The sequence below is a fragment of the Manacus vitellinus genome, unplaced genomic scaffold, assembly GCF_001715985.3.
Source record: "Manacus vitellinus isolate BGI_N305 unplaced genomic scaffold, ASM171598v3 scaffold_44_pilon, whole genome shotgun sequence".
Taxonomy (NCBI): Eukaryota; Metazoa; Chordata; class Aves; order Passeriformes; family Pipridae; genus Manacus; species Manacus vitellinus.
This window is the reverse complement of record NW_021940565.1, coordinates 2344770-2365257: the sequence shown is the minus strand read 5'-3', so window position 1 is coordinate 2365257 and position 20488 is coordinate 2344770. Positions and strand designations below refer to the sequence as shown.

Sequence of the window (20488 nt, the reverse complement as noted above, 5' to 3'; positions counted from 1 at the left end):
ATTTGCTCTGTGGCCTGCTTGCAGCAGGAGGGAGCTGGGCACAGAGCTGAAGATCCCAGAGATGAAGGAAAACCTCTGGATCCAGGCTGGTGTGTCTTGCTCAGGCTAAAACGTGAAATTAATTGCTAGATGTGGTGCTGGAAGAAAATTTTCCTTTGGCCCCATCTCAGATTGAGCAAGAGTGTTTCAACTGGGTTATGCATGCAGAGGTTATCCATGCTGGAGTTATCCTGTATGGGGTTGTTACTCAGTGGAAGTATCTACACATGGGGTTATCCATTTGTAGGGTTTTCCATTTGTGGGGTTATCTGTGCAGGGGGTTATCCATGTGTGCTGTTGTTTCCCAGTCCCTGTAGAGTAGCTGGCACTGCCCAGGGCTCAGGAGACCTGGGACAGCAGTGGAACCCTGTGCTCCCTCTCCATTACTGCCCATGGTAAGCTGTGCTTTTTCTGCCTGTGACATTTTAGCACCTAAGGTCTCCATTTATTGTGTGTTTCACCTAAGCTCTCAGTTTATTGTGTGTTTATAAGGAGCTCTTTATGGTTTCCTACTGTGGAAGGGGTTTTATGGGGATTTCTCTGCATCTCACATTACCCAGGGATGGGGAAGTCCTGCAGTGAAAGATGCCTGGTCTGACTGGCACCCCTCAGAGAGAGCTGTTGGGGACTCAGCAGTTGGGAAATAAATGGCTTTATGCATTTAATATTAGGCAGCCATTTAGCTAAAACTCGCACCTTCCTGCTTTGCAACATGCTTTGGACTTGGAAACATCCATCACTGGGCTGGTGCTGCTGTGCCTGACTGGCAAAGGTTTGTGGCTCTCTAATAAGTGCCTTGGAAACAAATTTTGGGCACATTCATTTATGAAGATTAGATAGCAGTAATGTAGTAGCTTATCAATATTTTATTACTGGGAACAGTTAGTAATCCCAACAGGTAGGGCTTAAACATCATTTAAATAAGATGAGAATGTGTTACCAGATGAATACAAATTGCCTCCACTTTGACATAAAAGAGACATAATTAAAGATGAAGTGACTACAGAAATATTAACACAAGCCAGCGTTTCTTGGAGCTGGAACAAGAAAAAAAATGACCCTTTGGAAGGGATGCTTTCAAGGGAATATACATCCCTCTCCTCCCAGGGCAGTCATAAGGATGTTGGAAATACATACATCTAAGAGACAGGCAGTTGTATGTGAACCTTGGAAATTAAAGCTGAATGTAGAAAAATAAAAGCTACTAATGGCAATAGCCAGAATTATAAACTCCCTAACCTCCACCTTTTCTTTGATGATTTCCACTTTCTGTGGTGACAGTAGTGTTTTATAAAAGCTTTATAATACCCCTTTCCCACTTCTTTGGGCATGCTACAATTTGTTGAGTGTGCCCAGGATTTGGTTGGCACAGGGAGAATGATGCATCACGTATCCCTGTGCTTGCCAACACTGTTTGGGGGAGACCTGGGAGGGAACAGGCATAGCCCATGTGCTGGCATGAAGTGTCCATGAGAGAACCTGAATGTGGGAAGGAGGAAATGATGATAAAACGGGGTACATTTGCAGGCCCCATTCCTAACCCTTGACACCCAGCCCTAAAAGCTGTTGGGCACTGCTGGTGGGTGTCAGTGAGCCCTGGTGCCTTCAGCATCTCTGGTGTTACGGGTGCCTTCACCTCTGGGACACAAAGACTTGCATGTGCCTTGCTCTGCTTCCATCTCCCTGTTTTGTTCATCACCAAAACTTCTTTAAATGATCCCCATTTTCTGATGGTTTTCCTGCAAGGGTTTTGCTTACATCTGGTCGTCTTCTTGTAGGAATGGGGCTGATCCAGCACGTTTCCTGTGTGCTTTTTGTATCGGCCAAAGAAAGAGAAAGGATTTAAAGCTCACTGGTGGCTGCAGGACTGCCCATCCCCTCCCTAGCCAGCCCCAGCCCCTCCACATCTCCCTCAGGGGTGACACATGGGATGGGGACACATGGAAGTGGGAGCTATCTGGGGCCAGTGGAAGCCTGGATGCAGCACTCCCTGTGTGGGTCCCTGGGGCATCCCCAGGCTGGGACTCGGGCAATGCTCGGAGATAACCTCTGCAGGATGTGTGCTGACTTTTGACTTCTCTTTCTGGGCCAAAGTTGGTCAAGACAGGGGACTAATAATGTCCAGTTCCCACAGATATTTTGAACAAGACTGGGTAAACAGTGGTTTTTTTTATTTTATGGGGTCCAAGCCAAGAACTCAGGCATCTGGGGGTGGCAAAGAGGTTCTGGTTTGATACCTTCAAACATCTCTATGGGGTAAAACATCCCATTCACTTAAAATATCCAACCCGGGGTTAATTCCAGGTGCCTTCAGGTCTTCTCTGTCCAACACTGGTGCTGCCACCTCCATTTTTCTTGCCTCAGTTTCCCCAGCTGTAAATTGTTGATCATTCTCAGTAAGGACATTTAAAGCTGAAGAAAGAAAAGCTCTGTTTCAATCTAAAGTGTTACTGCTGTTATTATTATTGACTTTTAAGTCTAAAGTCAGTGTGTTGAAACCTGGGAACAGTTTAATTAGGGATGCCTCAAACGCTGTCACATCAATGTCAAAGAACAAGCTGAGCTTTTTCTTTTCCTTTTGACACATCAAGTCTTCAGTCTGTCACTGGCCTTAACCCCAAACTTGCTGCCATGGAGATTTTTATGATATATTAGACATTCCTGATGCATTTGCAAGCGGGAAGGGGGCTGTTCCAGGGACCCAGGCCAGAGGGATGGGGTAGTTTGTGGGTGACTGACAGTGCAGATGCTTCCTGTAGGTGCTTGTGGAGAGGCACGAATGAGCTCACTGTCCCCATTGCCACCTCCAGCATCTCCCTAGGTCTAGGCATGAGCTGGAGGCAGGTGGACATGTAGAGCTGGCTTGATAAAACTCATGTGGATGTGTTGTGTTCTGTGTCTTCTCGTGGTGGTAGCTGAGGGAGCTACCTGTTGGGTTTGGCACCTGTTTGGTTTTTATCTTGAGCATCTGGATGTTGGGGTTGTCATCATTTGACTGCATTCATGGTAAGCATCTGGTAACAGGTCAACCAAAACTGCTGAAGTTGACCCAAAGGCAGCATCCCCCACTGGCACAGGGCAAGTGTGCAGCACTTGCAGCATGTTGCCATGTCACTGAGGGGTGCCAGCACCGTTGTGCCCAGCCCCTCAACGCAATCCAAACACCGAAGGGGTGTCACAGCGATCCTGTGCCGATGCCCATCTCCCTACCCTGGGTGCCCCCTCCCTTGTCCCCAGCATCCCCACGTGCAGCTGGGTGTGACAGTGGGATCTCCTCTTGCTCCCGCAGGCTGTTTGCAGTGAAGTGTGCCGGGTGCCTGGAGGCCATCGCGCCCAGCGAGCTGGTGATGCGCGCCCAGAAGAGCGTCTACCACCTGCGCTGCTTCTGCTGCTGCGTCTGCGAGCGGCGCCTGCAGAAGGGCGACGAGTTTGTGCTGAAGGAGGGGCAGCTGCTCTGTAAGGGCGACTACGAGAAGGAGCGGGAGCTGCTGAGCTTGGTGAGCCCGGCTCTGTCGGATTCTGGTAAGGGGCCGCCCGCGCCCGGCGTCTCCCTGGCTGGTCCCACTCCGAGGCCCCTGCGAGCACGGTGGGGTCTGGAGGTGAGGTTTGGGCTCGCTGCCCTGAACTTCTGCCTTTCTGTCTGAGGGGGAAAGCTCTATAAGCACTGTTGGGTCCTCCAGCCAGAGTCTCTCCCATATCAGTGGCAAGGGCTTGAGCAGGGACCTTGGCAGTGGAGAGGGACTGCATGGATAAAGGGTGCTCTGTGGACCATCCCATCTCATTAGGCCCATTTCTATGAGGGTTTGTGATCCTGGCCTGTGCAGGGCACCAGCATCCCATCCTGAGGGCTGTACAGCCTCCCTGGTTGTGGGAGGGAGAGTCATACTGGTTGAAATGACATGTCACACCTTCTCACCTGGGGAAATGGAAGAACTGCCTCTGGTAAAATACACTCTAACTGAGAGATTTCTTCCTAAAAAAAATCACAGTTCCAAGCATTCCACTGACTACCTTGGGCTAAACCTCCCCTGTGCCTCACTGCCCTTGCCTGGGACCCTGGAAAGGCCGAGTGAAAGAAGTGAGCTGCTTCTGCTGCACTCGCCCTTTTTAATAACAAGGGGAAACTGAGGCACAGAGCTAAAATGTGAGCTGGCAGCAGGGAAACTGCAAATCTTGTGTTCCCAGCAGCTTCCCAGGCAGTTGATAGCCAGAACCAGCCTGCTGAGCCAGCATGGTGACACTGTGGGAACACTGCAGAGCCAAGGGGGACTGCAGGAGAGGTGGCACCACAGCTGGAGGTGGGCAGGGGGCTGACATCCTGCTCCAGCCAAGGTGACACAGCCGGCTTAGGTTGCCCAGAGCATCAGATCAGCATTAAAATATGTATCCACAGTCAGTGCAAATCAAATCCAAATGTTTCCCAGGAAGACAAATTTAGTAAGAGAGCCCAGCACTGGGGACCAGGGGGGTGGAAATGATCTGCTAGCAGAAATGCTCGTGTTAATGCTGTCCCCACAGAGCACTGCTCCTCGCCAGGGTGGCAAGCCCCGTGCCTGGTTCTCTCAGCTCCTCTTAAAAACCCTCACTGGGGAAAAATCTGCTTTGCAGAGGGAAGGATTTACCTTTAAAATGCCATGCTCTGGAAAGGGCTGCCAGCAACTGGCAGGGGGCTGTCTTTTCCCTGCTAAAGCAAACCACTGGAATTTAAAAAGTAGAAATCAAGATTAGGAGTGCGGTGTTAAGGTGTGAAGCATAGAAACAACAGAGCCTGGTGCTCTCTGCCAGGCACTGGAATGCTGTAGCTGGGAGAAGGTGTGTGAAGGGACAGGGATGGTTTTGGTAGATCTGGAGCAAAAATTTCCCAAAGCCCATATTTCTCTTTAATATCGTGCTCCTCTGCAGTGAGAGCCTGGCTGCCTTGCAGCACTGCCTGTGTGGGTTCTGTCCGAGCTCTGCAACCCCAAATCCTCCCCCCAAATAACAATGATGATATTTAAAAAATAGAGTGAGACCACGGGAGGAGGTGGCTGGGGAAAGCTGGTGAGTGATGGTCCGGTGCTGGAGGAGCTGGAGAGGCAGGAGTGCAGGAGGATCCAGCATGCTTATCCCTGGGAAAGTCCTTAACTGATTGAGGAATTATTTTTTTTTTCCTCTGGGATGCACAAACTCTTTCAGTTAAAATAGGAACCAATGAGGAGATGTCATGCACGAGAGTAAGTAAATTGGCCACAATGGTTTGGGTTTGTTCCTAGTGGGGGAAAAGGGCAGTTTGGGAAAGGTTGGGAGCTGTTCCTCCCCAGCGACTCATTGGCCTGTGGTCCAGCCCTGCTGCCAGGGGCTCCGGCCAAACCAAGAGCTTTGACTTAGCAAAATCCTCCAGGGGAAATACTTATTTCAGTAGAAACTCCAGCTGAGGCCTAAGGGATGCGAAGGGCCAGTGTGGGAGTCAAAAGGGCATGGCAACCCCTTGGCTGGTCGGAAACCCAACCCAAAGCCCCTGACATCCCCTGGCAGCCTCTGACTGGGGGGTCTCAGCCCTTCCCATCTCCCTGCAGACCCCATAGCTTAGCCCCCCCACCATCCCTGCCTGCTTTTGGTGGGCACCAGCAGTTTGTCCCACGTGGCTCTGGGGACAGTGGCACAGTGGGGGGGCAGCCCAGGTACACATCCCACGTGTATGGTCAGTGTGGTGTGGCTTCTCCCTTTCCTGCTGCATCCTCCCCTGGGGAACCCCTTACCATGCCAAGGGGGGATGCAGAGGGGTGTCCCCACTCTGGCCCCAGTCCCAGATGCCCTTCACCAGCAGCGATGTGCTTGTCCAGCCTCTTCCCTGTCCCCCCCCTCGCTGCTTTGAAGCCCCCCACCCTCCCTCCCCGCGGCTGCCGCGCACCAAGGGCCACTTTATGAGAAAGCACAGATAAAAAGCGAGCCATATGTTGTCTGTAATCTCCCAAACCCTCGCTTCAATTACTGCCTCCCCCGAGCCTCCGCCGCCCAGCCTGAGTAAACAAGCCCCTCTGAAAGAGGACCCTGCTTTCCAATTAAAAGCGTCCTAACGTTTCTCCTCTCCCTAAATCCTCCTGAGCGAGGAATGTCCTGGCCCCGGCGGCGGGATGTGGGCTCGGCGGGTCTGACCGAGGGCACGCCGCACAATATCCGTCGCCCCGGCCCCTTCCCAGGTGACGTCAGGGGCAGCCCCAGACACTCATTAATTTCTCCCCCCTCCTCAGTGGGGAAAGGCTTGAAAGGGAGAGTTAATTAAAAGTAATACCCCGCCAAATCCGGCTTCACTTTTCCTTCTTTCCCTTTGACACTTGGAGGGATTTGGGGAGCAGGTGTTGGCGGGGGGAGGGCTCAGAGGGGCTGCTCTGAGCGTGTTTTCCCCCTTGGAGTGGGTTTTGAGCGTCATGGACTTGATAGAGTCCATGAGCCTGTGGCTTTACCATGCTGGGTTCTGCCCCTCCCAGACTGGAGGGGAGTGGGGTGCTCACCTCGTGCTAGGGTGCCAATGGGTTCAGGCACCAGTTGACATTCCTCCTCACATTATGTGTAAAAATCTCTGCCTTTCCATCAAAATTAAACCCCATCAGGTTTCAGGAAGGCAGGCAGCCCAGTGGAGCAGAGATCAGCCACTGCTCAGCCCCATTAGCCGTCAGAGACTCCACACCCTGGGCCTCCCCAGTGCTGGAGCTCTCAGACCTGCTGCAGTTCTACATCTCTGGTGTTGGGACATGCAAGAAAACAGAAGTTTGTCTTTCCTGCTGCTGTGGGCATGCTGTGGATGAGTCGTGAGTGAGCAGGGAGCTTGAGCAGCAGCAAGGCCCTGGTTTGCAGGGGCCACAACCCAGGTCCCGTCTGTCTGGGGACTGCCAGCATGAAGAGCACTCCCTGTCCCATCCCTCCTGGCCCTCGCCACGGGGGAAGTCTCTGTATTGGCTGGTGAGCCAAGGAGGGAGCCCACTGGTGTAGAGGGAAGAGAGAACTGGTACCTGAGAGCATCCTTGCTGCTCCACTGGGGTCACTGCAACCCCTCACCCTGGAAATGTTCTCCCATCTTTCCCCATTCCCAACTGGGCTGCCGTTGGATTTACAGTTTTCTGATGTGTGATCCGTGATTAGCTCTTGCCATAGGGTTTGACCTGGCCTGTTTTCACCATGAATTACTCTGAACCAGGTTCACATTCCCTGGTGCATTCCCAGAGCCATGGCAGCCCCGGGATGGGGCCAAGCAACAGCCTTGCAGCCTGTATCTGTATCAAACCAACACCTCAGCTCCATTATCGATTCCCAAAAGAATAGTGCAGGAACTTTCTGGAAAAGGCTCTAAGTGATTTATAGCTAGTGAGAGGAAAGGATTTGTGCTATCAAAGTTATGTTACAGCCCTCCCACAAGCAAGGTCATCAGCACAGTGGCAATGCAGTAAACGAGGAGGGCTGGGAAGAAGCAGGGCAGCACTGTCCACTTTCCTGGAGCAGATCTTTCCTGAAGGCTCCTTGGGTCTGAGTGGTGGAGAGCAGCAGGGAGATACCTCATTGCCTGGGAATGCAGTGGAGCAGCACATCACAGCAAGTACCTGAGGGGTGAAGCCTGAAGGACCCTGGGCTTCTGTCTAGGAGGATTTAAAACTCCACAAAAAGAGGGAAATGTAGGCCAGAAGGTGTCCTTTAGAAGTGTGATTAAAGGTCTGTGCTCTAAATGTAGTTGTCCTCCAGGGTAGAGCAAAGCAGGAGGAGTCTGTGAGGGTATCTTGTCTAACATGTTGCCCCCTCTGAGCATGCCTGCTCACCCGGCATCCTGACTTTACCCAGGCGGGGCTGCCCAGGCTGGGGGACCTGATGTCTGTCACCAGCTGGGCTGGGGGACAGCCCCAGGGGCACAGTGGTCCTCGATGTCTGCTGTCCCCTCACGTGGATGTGACCTCTGTGTCTCTGTCCAGATATGTCCCCAGCTGTGGCCTGGCTGGAAATTCCTGAGGAGCAGTCAGGGGGTTGGGTCTGATGGAGGGAAAATCAGCTGTCCCAGGGTTTCACATGGCAGCTGCTCAGACTGTTGGGGAAAAGAAGAACTCACAAGCCCATCTGCTGGCTGAGCAACCACAAACTACAAGTGACAGCAGCTCTCCCCCTCTGAGCTGCCATAGGGCAGCCAGCCTCAAACCTCAGTTTCTTGTACACATCCACAAGAAGATCCCCACCAACAGCAGCTTGTTTTAAATCTCCCAGATTATTTTGGACACACTGGAAATGATGTGTGTGGCCCATTGTCTGTTAAGGACCTGCTTTTTTCCCCCCCCTTTAGGCAAAAGTGACGATGAGGACAGCATCTGCAAACTGGGCCAAGCCTCGGGGAAGGGCGCTGAGGATGGGAAGGATCACAAACGGCCCAAGCGGCCCCGGACAATCCTGACCACGCAGCAGCGGAGGGCGTTCAAGGCGTCCTTTGAGGTCTCCTCCAAGCCCTGCAGGAAGGTATGGGGAGAAGGGCCCGTGCCCAGCTGCCTCCAGCCCTCGTGGATGTCCTTGATGCTGGGCAAGGACTTGTCCTGAGTGCTCTACCACCTCCTAAAGTCCCTCTGAGAAGCTGAGTGGGCTGAGGCACTGCTGTGGTTCTCCTCTCCCAGGTGCGGGAGACGCTGGCAGCAGAGACAGGGCTGAGCGTCCGGGTGGTGCAGGTCTGGTTCCAGAACCAGCGAGCAAAGGTGGGTACAAGGGGTAAGCCCCCAGCAGTGGCTGTTGATGGGGCTCCCTCCCTCCTGGCTTTGGCCAGGGGATGGCTTCATTCCCTTTTTTCCCCCTTCTTCCTGGCCAGATGAAGAAGCTCGCCAGGAGGCAGCAGCAGCAGCAGCAGGATCAGCAAAACACACAGCGCCTGAGCTCAGGTACCCCCCAAGCTCTCCCCACGCTTGGAGTCTCCCTGTTTCCCAGCCATCTCCAGGCTTCCCAGTGTTGTTGGGCCACCCAAAAAGCAGTAGCCTGACTGTGCTGATGACTTGATCTTGTCTTCCAGGCCAGACAAACGGCGGCGGCAGCACAGGGCTGGAGGGGATGCTGAACCCTTACACCACTCTGCCCCCGCCCCAGCAGCTGCTGGGCATGGAGCAAAGCGTCTATGGCTCCGACCCTTTCCGGCAAGGGCTCACCCCACCTCAAATGCCTGGAGACCACATGCATCCCTACGGTAGGGCTCCAGGATTTGCCTTTTGCCTTCTCTACCTCAGAGAGATGCTGAGCTGTGATGGGGGCATGCGTGGGGGGGATGCAGCGATTTCTGGTGGTCCCCTCACCCCTAAAAATACCTTACTCTACAAAAGCTGGGGGTACCAGGCACTGCCAAGGTGCCAGAGGAGAAAGCAGGCTCTGAAGCCCTTCTGCTCCTTCCCTGCTTCCCAAGGTGCCGAGCCACTCTTCCACGACTTGGATAGCGATGATACCTCACTGAGCAACCTGGGTGACTGCTTCCTCGCCACGGCGGACGCGGGGCCACTCCAGGCACGAGTGGGAAACCCCATCGACCACCTCTACTCCATGCAGAACTCCTACTTCACTTCCTGAGTGCAGCGTGGTCCCTGGCACGGGGCAGTTGCCGCTGCTGTGCTGCCCCAAAAGGGGCTACAGAGCCCTCGGGGTTGGGAGGGAGGGAGAAGCAACACTGCTGGGATGCTGTCAAATATGTTGTAGCTTGGGAATTCCCAAGGAGCGAGTTAAGTTATGGGTTGCATAGTTTCATGTTTCTCTTAGGAGCCTAGGATTAGGGACAGGAGTGGTTTTTGCAGCTGGCTGGTGGATTTTCAAATTTCAAACGGGGAAACAAATTTCTCGTTTCGGCAGGGGGAAGGGGGAGTGTCCCACAGGAGCATCCCAGTGCCGTATCCCCTCCATACCACCTTCGGAAAGAGCAAGCTGCTGATCTTCACGGAGAGAGCCTGCAGGATCAGCTGGGCTTTGAAATTTGAAAAGCTGACAGTGCTTTGGGGAAACATGAGGGAAAATGTTGCTGCAGGGTTGTTTTTTTTTTCCCCTGTGTTTCCTCAGCCGGTTTGAGCGCTCGCTGCTTAAACATAGGGACTTTTAAGATAGATGTTCCCATGTGAATATAGAAAGCTAGAAACCCCTAACATCGTCCCTGAGGAAGGGGCTGTGTGTGTGTATGTGTGTGTGTGTGTGTGTGGGCACGCACATGCGTGCGTGCAGAGCCGTGTGGCTGTGAGTGTTGTGCTACACGGCCACACCTGCCAGATTGTATCAACAAAGTTTATTTCTAAGTCTATCAGAAATTTACTGTACAGCAAAAGTAACTTTATTTTCAGCGTGAACCATATTTAAGGAAAGACTCAATGCACTTAAGTTATAAGAGGAAATAATTTACTTTTTATAAACGTTGTGTTTAGGTTGCAAACGCCCAGTGGCAGGGAAGGAACATCGGTTCATTTCAGGAGAGAGGTTTGGGTTTCGGGGTTGGTTATTTTTGGTGTTCTCAGGTTGCCCCACTGCTTTTGAGGTGCAGTTGAAACACAAAGCAGAGCTGGCTCCAGAAACCTGCTCTTTCGCCAGCAGATTGATGGGGACAACGTGGTGGCCAGGTCCTGTCTTCACTGCTGGACGTGCCTGGGAGGTCAGTGAGGGGTGGACAACGCTGCTGGAGCTGGTGGACATCACAGCCCATCGGGGCTCAGCCGTGCTTCTCTACATCACCTCCTCCTACCCACAGCGGGGCCCAGCCTGCCTCCACCAGCGACCCCATCCTGTGCTCCCAGATATGGGTGCTAGACCAGTGTGAGCTGCTGTCCTGGCGCTGGAAAACACTGCAGCCCATATCACCACCCCCCGAGCGAAGGAGAAAAGAGAGAGAGCCCTGCCTTTCCCACCCCGTGCTCAGGTTCATCCCTGCTGGAGCTGTGGGAACCTGGGGAAAGTTCTCCTTAGGGGTCAAGCCTTCACCTGGCCCTCACCTCATCCCCACTCTCGTTTTTCATGCGTTGTGTCCTTTTGTGCTGCTGTTCACAAACGATGTAAGTGACGACCCATACAGACATGCAAGTGACTGTGAGGCTCAAAACACTGGCTCATCACCCCTGTACGATCTGACACTGAATGTAGCAGGGTCTGGAGATGGCTGACCCGGCGGGAGATGCTGACACACTGTCAGAAATCACGTACCCAGTTGAAATTAAAAAGATAAAAAAAATCTCTGGTAAAAAAAAAAAAAAAAAAAGCCTGGTCTTTTCTTGTGTGCTGTGTCCCCTTCACCTGATGGGGGGAGGATCACTATGAACCCCAGCCCTTCATGGCAGTACCGTGAGCAACTCCATGCTCCATGGCAGGACTGCCTAAAAGGTATGGGTGGGTGTTTCCCAATGCAAGTTGCTCTCATCACAGCTCCCTGACGTGGATAGGTTACATAAATATGTGCTGATGCCACCAAATGGGGATGGGAATTCATAGCTCATTTTCTGAGATGTTCAAAACAAGGTGTTTCCCTTCATCAGTCACTGCTTTGCTGCTCTTATGCTATGTTTCCTAAGTCCAACATGCAGGAAAAAAAAAAATTCTAAAATGGTGTGACTGTATGAAGACATTTTGTGATTTTTATTTTACAAGTTGGAAAATAAAGAGCAGCCTAGGAGCAGCCTGGATTTCCCGGGTTGATTTGGGGTTTTGCTCTATTTCAGGACAGCAGCAGGGAAAAGGGTTGGACTTGTGGTGGACAGGTTGGGGAAATTATGGCTTGAGGCTTCTCTATCACTGGACTTGGTGGTATTAGAGAAATACTTGGCTGGTGCTATTGGAGCAGAGGGTATCTGATGAGGCTCATAGTCACTGGGGACTGGAGGTGGAGATGTGCTTACACACATCAGATGTGTAAGAAAAGGGGCAGATCTGGGAGAGGTGTAGTATCCAGCTGTAGGCAATGGCTGGGTAAACACCACCCAGGCCTGCAATATAAAAGTAGGTGTTAAAATTGCCTTAAAAATTCTTCTCACTTGAATACTTCTTAAAACATGATGTTTAAATCAGTGTGGTTTTGGGGTTTTTTTTTAAATCTTTTAAAGATAAAAGGTGTGTCTTCCCCACCCACAGCTATCTCCTGTTTGAAAAATGCTTAAGTACGTCAGTCTGGCTTTCCATCAGCCTAACTACCAATTTACACTTACCAAATTGCTTCCCCCAAATTAAAACCCCCACAAAACCCATGTCTTACAGACTGTTTGCCTGCTTTTAAAATCTCGTGAAAATGTAATGACACGCCATAATAGCAGTTTCTCAAGGTAAATGTGTGTGTATATGTATAAAATTATTATATATAGTATATAATTCTGGGAAAGGGTTGGTATTGTGGATGAGGGCAGATCTTTGACTAGTAAAAGCAGCAGAACTCATGTTTTTAAACCTGTTCGCTTTTTGGAAGTTGGCTTGTGTGCTTGACACAGCCCAAGCATGAGCCCAGTTTACAATTGTGCCATGCAGTAGCAGATGTGGGTCCTCCTGTCATCTGGATTTCATATTCTCTTGTGCCTTATTTCACGGTGTGGATGGATCCTGCCAAAGCAAACCTGGCTGGGCCTTATCTTCTGCAGGTGGTGGAGTCACTGCATGGCAGATGACTTTTGTTAGGCTGGGTGGGTTGTCAGGTTTGCCCCCCTGGGCTGTCCTTTCATGGTGCTGCTTTGCCATACTGTGCTCCATGTCTGAGCCCACTCTCAGCCCGAGGAGTGACTCCCTAGGACAAATGATACCTTCTTGTCAAAGCCAGGAAGAAAAAGAACAAGGTCTGACATGAAAACAGGTTCTACCTTGCTCTCCAAGGCAAGGGCAATGCCAGGAACGGGTTGGGAGCTGACCTTTGTGTCTCTGGTGACTCAAAACAAAGCTCCTTCTGTTCAGGCATTGCTCGGTGGCCAAGGAAAGATCAAGTCAGAGATTAGTTGTCAGTTGAGGACACTGATTAGATGATACTGATAGGCAGCCAGCTCTGAGTGATATTATGTTAATTAACTTGCTCTTTGTGAATGGTCTGTACAGGAGCTTGTGGCAGATGCAGTCTGGAGTGAAAATCAAAATGGTGCTGGGCAATGCTGGCTGGGTTTGCATCTGGGTATTTGAATCTTAATGGTATTTTCAGGTATTTGTTGGAGACTTGTAGTGCACAGACATAGGAGCCGGAGCAAGTGACCTTCCTAGAAGGATGTGACCTTGCTGTTTAAGAAAACCACCTCCAGATGAAGGGTTGGATCCTTGCCTTGCTCCAAATGGCCTGGCTCAGCATGTAGCTGAAATCAGTGGAGCTGTGCTGGCTCCTGCCAGCTGCAGTGTGGGCATGAGGAATCTCCAAACCTAGCAAAGGTCCTGGGGCAGTGAGGAGACCCGTGTGTGACCTCCAGGTCATGGCCATCTCCCCAGTCTCTGCTGCATGGGGTGTTTGGGGGCTGCTTTCTGGTGGAATGTGGGCTGGCCCTCCTGTGTGAGGAGAACCTGCAGGAGAGTTTCTCGTGTGCCCACATCAGTGGGTCATCTTTCTGCACATTGAAGGTGGAGAGGGCATCCCAAGGAAGCCACAGGCAGGCTCTTTCCTTGGAACCGGACACAGGAGGTGACAAATCCTAGGTAGTTTTTTTTGGTGGGAAAATGCCAAAGCTTTGGTTTCTCCTATCACTTTTCCAGAGTGAAATAATTTGCCAGATGTTTGATACCTACACTGATGCTTTTCTGGGCACTAAAAATCACCCATCATTAGAAAACCCTTGTCTTGTGACACATGATAGAGCTCAAACCACCGAGGGCGAGTGTCTTGGCTTTATGGTAGGTCTGTGAGCAAGATCCCAGGTCACACCAGCTGTCCAAATGTGTGACTTGAGTTTGCTAAGTCTTTTCTTCCACTGCTGGTCATCTGTGTGGAAAGTTCATTTAAAAAACAAAACAAACAAACCCCAAACAAACCAAACCCTCTTTATAAAGTGGTGAAAACCTGCAATGGAAAGGCAAGAAAAGGGTTAGAAGCTCTTCAGGTGTAAAAAGGTGCGTAACAGCCTCCTATCTTGTTGGAGATCAGACCGAATTCTTGTCTCCATTCCTTGAAGTAGCAACGTGTTGGTCATGAAAAGGTTATCTTGTCAGCTGTAGACCTCCTAGACACTGATGTGGAGGCTGACATGTGCTTGCCTGATTGACGTGCATAAGTTCACAGGCTGAGGACGAGCGTATCCAACTGCAAACCATGTCAAAACACTCCAAGTGATCAAATACCGACAGCACTTTCGGTGAAGAACAGCAGATTCCCACCGCCTCGGGCCCTCTGAGCTGCTGCTTCGGAGGGGAGATCAGATTTCTCCTGTGATGACCCCGAGAACAGGGGGCTCATTCAGAGGGATGCTTGGTGGGTTGAATCACGGTCTTGGGGCAGAGTAAATCCCATGGCAGGAGGCAGGCCAGTGCTGTGGCACAGAGAGGGGGAGCTGGTAGTGAACGCCAGCAGGCACTGCCCAAGGGTACTATCAGTTTGATGGCTTCAAGTGGGGTGAAGAGCTGATGACCTGCTCCTGACCAGTCTTATTTAGGACTCATAGAGAACCCAGGCAGGATTAGTGCTCTGGAGAGCTGAGCTTTGGCATCTCAGGCCCGTGCTCTCAAACTGGCTGGCCCCCAGCAGCTCTGGCTCTCCTCTCTGTTTCTTGCGGTACAGATGCAATAATATCTGCTTTTGAGAGGAGGGGCTGTGGAGGGAGGTATCCATGAAGCCTTAGGCTTTTCTACCCATTCCCAAGAGCATCTGCGAGGAAACAAGTCTGTGCTCAACACAAAATCAAAATAATATGCAAGCACAGAGAGCCCTGAGGCTGTGCATGAGAGAGCGAGGAGGAGATGGGAAACAGTGAGCAACCACCCATTTGCTCAACGAGGCAGGGGCTGTGTGGAAAATACAGCATGAGATCATGGAACTAGAGATGCAGCGTAACACCTGTGCCTTGGGTGGCTGGTTATGTTGTCCTGACAACCTCACACTGGTGTCCCAGGGTTGGAGGGTTTGGCTCTGCAGCTGAGTGTGTGTAGGTATTTGACAAGTAACTAGAGAGCCTCTGAGGAGTTTGGGAAGAAGAGACTGGTGAAACTCTTCCAAAAAAGGATTAGCTGGAACTTGCCAGAAGCTATAACTGACTGTTGGCTGCTCTGTCTCCTCCTGGAGTAGGCGGAGGGGTGAGGAAGGAGTGGTGACATCCCAGCAGAAGACCTGGGGGCCAGGGCACATGAAGCCTCATCCCATGAGGCAAGGGCTGCTTTTTCAGGGAGCTCTTCAGCAAAGGCTGGGGTGTCAGAGCTGGAGACATGATGGGAAGCTGAGGGAAGACACAGTGGTTACAGGACAGTAGCAAATGTGGCAGAGCAGCTTATCTTAAAAAGGGTAATTTAGCTGGGACCGGGGTGGTTGGGGAAGATGAGGCAGCCACTTCCTGGTAGAACAAATGGAGCAACCCCACTGTGGGTGACCAGGAGGCCTGAACACAGGCACCGTGAACCATCTGAAAGCCTGTTTTGATCCTCAAATTTCAGCTATGAGAAATGGGGCCAATTATCAGCACCGGCTGGCTGATCGTGGCCAGGCATTTGCAAATGGTGGCAGGGAAGGGGAACAGCATGGCTGGTGTTTGTCCCATGGCTTTCCCATGTCAGGATGGGTTACCTGGGAGTGTGAGATGGGGAAGGGACACTGAATCCGGAGAAAAATACCAGTGAGTCTTTGGCAAGGAGTTAGACCCATAAAGAAGCCCAAAGGCAGGTGCCATCCTCAAAGGCTTTGCAATGAGTGGGGCGGCAGTGGTGGGACCTGTGCCATGCCCCAGAAATGGTTGTACAAACTGAGCTGCTCTGCCTCTTTCCCGGGCTTTACAGTTCCCATAAATTAGAGGCTAATCACCTCCTTCAGAAAGCTCTTAAGTGCAAGCAAGCTTATTCAAGATGATGAAATTGCCTCCTAATTGATTATTCCTGCAGTCTAACAGCTGTTTCCCTGACTCGTTTACTTTTTCCTTTCCTCGAAATAAAAATCAGCTGTTGATATGACCAGCTCACCTCCAGCCAGGAGCTCGTGAGGAGCTAACAAATGTTTGCAGCAGTCCTGGCTTTCATGAAGGGATTGACAGGAGCTCCTGGTGGAGGGTGTGTTAGCCAGGGCTGGAGCTTCCCCGTGAAATATGAATAAGCAGAGGAGATGCTGTGTTTTCAGTCCTCCCCGTGATGGCCTCAAAGCTGTGGTGTGCTGGGGGAGGAGGAAGAGTCTTGTTTCATCCCACAGCCCTGGGCCACCCGAGCTTAGGTGCTGCCTGACCGCGTGCACCCGGCCAGCCCCTCCTGATAGCATCGTGGGAGTACAGTAGGAGCTTTGTGGCTGGGGGGGGATCTGGTTACTTGGGAGCAACTCTGCTCCTGGGGAAGACGATGACAACGTGCTGAGGGGAAGCGGGGCTTGGAAAAAAAATGACAATGCCAGTTTGTGAAATCCTCCAGGATTGTTTCAAGGTGCTTCCTAAGGAAGAAGTCAGTGAGCGTGCGAGGGCTTTTTAGTGGATTACCTGGTCTGCATCTACCTGCTCCTGCTGGTATCTGTAATGCTGTGTTGAGTTTGTGCTTTACCACAGGACATGTACTCCCTTTTTAGCTGCTCTTATGGGTCCCACTCTGCATTCCCAGCAGGACTGGTGGTGGCTCTTCTTTTCCTTGGCAAATGTTTTTCCCTTGCTTTTCTGCTCAGACAAGACTTATGCAGTTGCCTGGCCTGTCACCTCCTTGCCAAAATAATTTTGGGGAATGTTACCTTAATTTCAGCCAATTTCGATGGGTCTTAAAAAGTAGGTTTATGTGGATCTTGCATAAAGAAATGCTGAAGAGATTTATAAACCTGTTCTCTCGTTCTCTCCCCCTCCATGGGGAGACTTCGGTGGGAGCACATCCCTTGCTGAACTTCAGGAATTCCATTGGTGAGCCCTGTTATCGTGTCACACCTGCAGCTGAGGTGTGAGGAGGGATTATGGCTGCCCACCAAAGGGATGCACAAAGCCATGGGAGGCCAGGCTTCCCAGTGGTTGGGCTGCTACTGAGTCCAGGTGTCTAGTGTCTTGGCAGGGTGATAAAATCCTTTACTCTTTTTTCTAGCTAAAGGTCTGGCTCTCCACCCGTCTTTCAGCAGCAAGTTCTAGTGAACATGAGGCTGAAAAAACCTCTGGAGGCTCTCACTGGGAGTTTAACAGTGTGCAAGACTCTTCCTTTGTTGCAAGTCTTGAGTCACCCTAATGATAACAGTTCCTGGTGGGGCACGGGATGCTCCAGTGAGGGAGCAGGTCTTTTAGCTAACAGGCAAAAATCTTAGGAGGTCCATGGGAAATAGAGCAGTGAAGTACAGAGATGGTGATGAAACTTTGCCATCTGCTCCAGAGCAAACCTACTGTGGGGAATATTCAGAGCGGTGCCAAGACACACAAACTTGCTCCGGCAATGTGTTTGCAGTCCCGCTGGTGCGGGAGCCCACTGGAGGTGGCATCTCAGCTGCTGGTCCCTAATAAAATCTACAATGCACCTGGAAGCCTCACCTTCATGTTGGAGAGCAATGGGAAGTGATCTTCAGTTCCAGGCAGGTTGCCATTCTGTTATTCTGAGCTGTGCTTTTGGTGTGGTGCATACAGGCTGGTAGCTGGTGTGCCGCTCATGCAGCGGGCTGGCTGCCCTAGGAGAGGCCCTCCGAGCTGCTTTTTCCAGGAGGGTGCACCTGGTTGTCCTGTCTGTTAACATGCATGGATTGGAGGACATAAAACACTGCTCTCAGCTCACCACCTGTATGACTCAGCCCAGACTGAGGGCTCTGTCATAACCAGCCGATAAAACCATCCCCGAAACCGCAGCGATGCGCTGGCTCGGGCAAACTTCCCTCGTGGGGCGAGCGGATCCAGTTTCAGCTCTAATGGGTTTCCCAGGATTTGCAGATGTGAATTATTTGCATTCTTGACTCGAAGGTGAGTGCAGGTGCATCAGATGGTCGCAGTGAGCACCCCTCCAGAGCGCTGTCCCCCGCCTCCCCAGCGCACAGAGCCGCTATTGTGCACCGCTGCCTGTGCGCCAGCTGCCCGTGGGACAGCCCCTCAGGTGCTCAGCGTGTCGCTCGGTGCTCTGTGGGTGCTTTCTAAAGGTGTCTCTCCTTTTCCTCCTCGAGAGAAGCCACTTAGGGAGTCAGACCCTGAGCTGGCCCTCCGGCTTTTGGTCAGAGGTCCACAGAAAACAGCCTTTGCTTTAAATCACCCTCCTTGCGTTTGCTCTGCTTAAACTCCCAGACTACTTAACACGCTTCAGCTTCTTATAAAGTTTCTGTCAAGACGGATTAGCAGCAGGCTGAAAGATTGCTATTACAGCCCCAGTGAACTTTTAATACCTGCCAGTAAGTTCTGTGAGTCCCTTAAATCCTCCTGTGGATGCTCGGGTTGGGGAGCAAAGGCTGCTGCTTACACTGCTGGTATTCAGGGTACCTCTGACCCTCTCCCAGCTGTCAGCATTAAGGAGTGACCTCTAGGGATTTCTGACATTACGTTCCACAAGGCCTCAAAACAGCTTCTTCATTGCAAACTGCATCCCCTCTCTTCATGGGATGCTCAGAAGGGGCTGGAGGTCCCCCAGCAGGCTCCGGGCAGAGGAGGGGCAGCAGCACATCTCAGGTCCTGCCTGACCAGGGGAGGGTGTTGGGGTGTGAGCAGAAGTTAGGGTGATTTGGGGGGACTGTCAAGGGCTGCAGTCTGGTGGCTGAGGATCAGAGCATCGCTGAGACAAGCTGCTAGCTGCCCTTCAGTCAGGCTTGGCTTTATCTAGAGAAGTCATGGCCTGTGGCCCAGGCACCCTAGTACAGGTCAGCAGACTGATGGATCTGGAGTCAGTGTGATTTTTCTTCCTTCTGCTGAATTTTTAATCTTTTTATTTGAATTTTGATGCACCTTTTCCTACTACTGTCGCCAAAACTGAAACAACCTTAGAGTAGAGGTGAGCCAAGGAACAGCTGCCAGATGTCCATGTGGTGAAGTGGCTGCCACGTGAAGGGGTGGTGCGTGGCAGTGGGTGGTGGTGCAACTTAAATAACTTCTGTCCAGGATCTTTGGGCCTCTGCCGGGTGCCAGCACACCCTCCACTCCTTTCCTACCACAGCATTTTTTCCCCACCTTCTAATTCCCCGGCTTCTGGAAGCAAGGGCTGTGCAGGAAGATATTGGCTATACTGGATAGCTTCCAGTTGTGGAAAAAAGCTTGAAACTGCCTTTGCCAAACTGCCTAAACTCAAAAACCATAAGTCCCCTAGTACTTATTTTGGGTCTTGCTGACTGTATCTGAATGTGTTCTGCTCTTTAGGTTTCACTTACTGGGATACACATTCTCCCAGTAGGCAATTTGCATCCAGAGTCTTATTAGCCCTTTGAAATGCCATCTTTCTCTTGTGCTGTGTTGGACAAGTTTGTGTAGCTTGGCAGAGATACAGTTGTTCAACAAGAGGCTGCAGCTGAGCAAGATGTCTTGTCTTGGCATGGCCAACATATCATGGCTGGTATTCCGGCTGGTATTTTGGCCTCCTGCCTGCAGGACGTGCCTCAAGGCACCCAGCAAGTGCCGTGGAGGTGGATGCTGTGTGTCCTGATGCCATGGGTGTGCTGAGGTGGTGTTTGCTATGGCTCAAGGAGGGGATTGCTAGAAACTCTGTCCAAAACTGGACCTCTGACTGGGGCATGTGTGGCCGGCAGGAGCCAGGGCACAGAGGTCCCTGTACCAAATTATGGGGGATGCAAATACAAGGGGGAGCCTCTTGTCAATTGAGGAAGATTTGGGGTACCTTGGAGACAGGATAAGCCCAGATTTGCTTATCCTGGAGGATAAGCATCCTGAAGGATAGTGAGAGTTTCCTGGTGACTGTCCCAGCCCTGCCCGGCTTGAACTGGGTTAACTTGGGCAGCTGCTCTTTAAGTATCTTTGATTTTTTTTTTTGATTTTTTTTTTTTTTTAAATTGTACAGCAAAATGCTTTTTTGGAAAGCTGGGCTATTATCCCTCCAATAGCAAAATCCAACCCAGAAGAGAGAAAGGGAGGGAGTGAGCGTGAGAAGGGGGCCTTTGAAGTGAGCTGCCCAAATGAAACGTGTGACATCAGAGAGATGGCAGATAGCTGGCAGAACAAGGCTGCCTTTGAGCCCGCCTTGGGCCCGGCCAGCACGCACTTTACACCCCACCTCCCGAAGTCGGAGATGAAAGATGCCCCAGGCAGCCTGCCTGACCCCATTGCCTCTGCTATCTCCACTTGATTGCACAGTGTTTTGCTGCAAACAATTCTTCACTGTCTGGGCCGCACAGGTGAATCTCCCGGCTTGGCTCGCGAGCGGGGATGCCGCGCATAGCAGGGCTGCTTTGTGCGGTCGCTCACCTGCTCGTGGGGTGGTTTTC

General features: G+C 51.5%; 1 protein-coding gene across 1 annotated transcript in view; it reads left to right on the top strand.

Annotated features, from left to right (window-relative positions):
* LMX1A (LIM homeobox transcription factor 1 alpha) overlaps positions 1 to 9623 on the top strand; it is a 42187-nt gene extending 32564 nt beyond the window's left edge. The window contains exons 3-8 of the mRNA XM_029962223.1: positions 3329 to 3561; positions 8339 to 8508; positions 8661 to 8738; positions 8849 to 8918; positions 9047 to 9217; positions 9431 to 9623. Of these exons, the coding sequence (XP_029818083.1) occupies positions 3329 to 3561; positions 8339 to 8508; positions 8661 to 8738; positions 8849 to 8918; positions 9047 to 9217; positions 9431 to 9591 (883 nt within the window). The 3' untranslated portion in view covers positions 9592 to 9623. The remainder of the gene's footprint in view (positions 1 to 3328; positions 3562 to 8338; positions 8509 to 8660; positions 8739 to 8848; positions 8919 to 9046; positions 9218 to 9430) is intronic.
* Positions 9624 to 20488: the final 10865 nt, after the last annotated feature.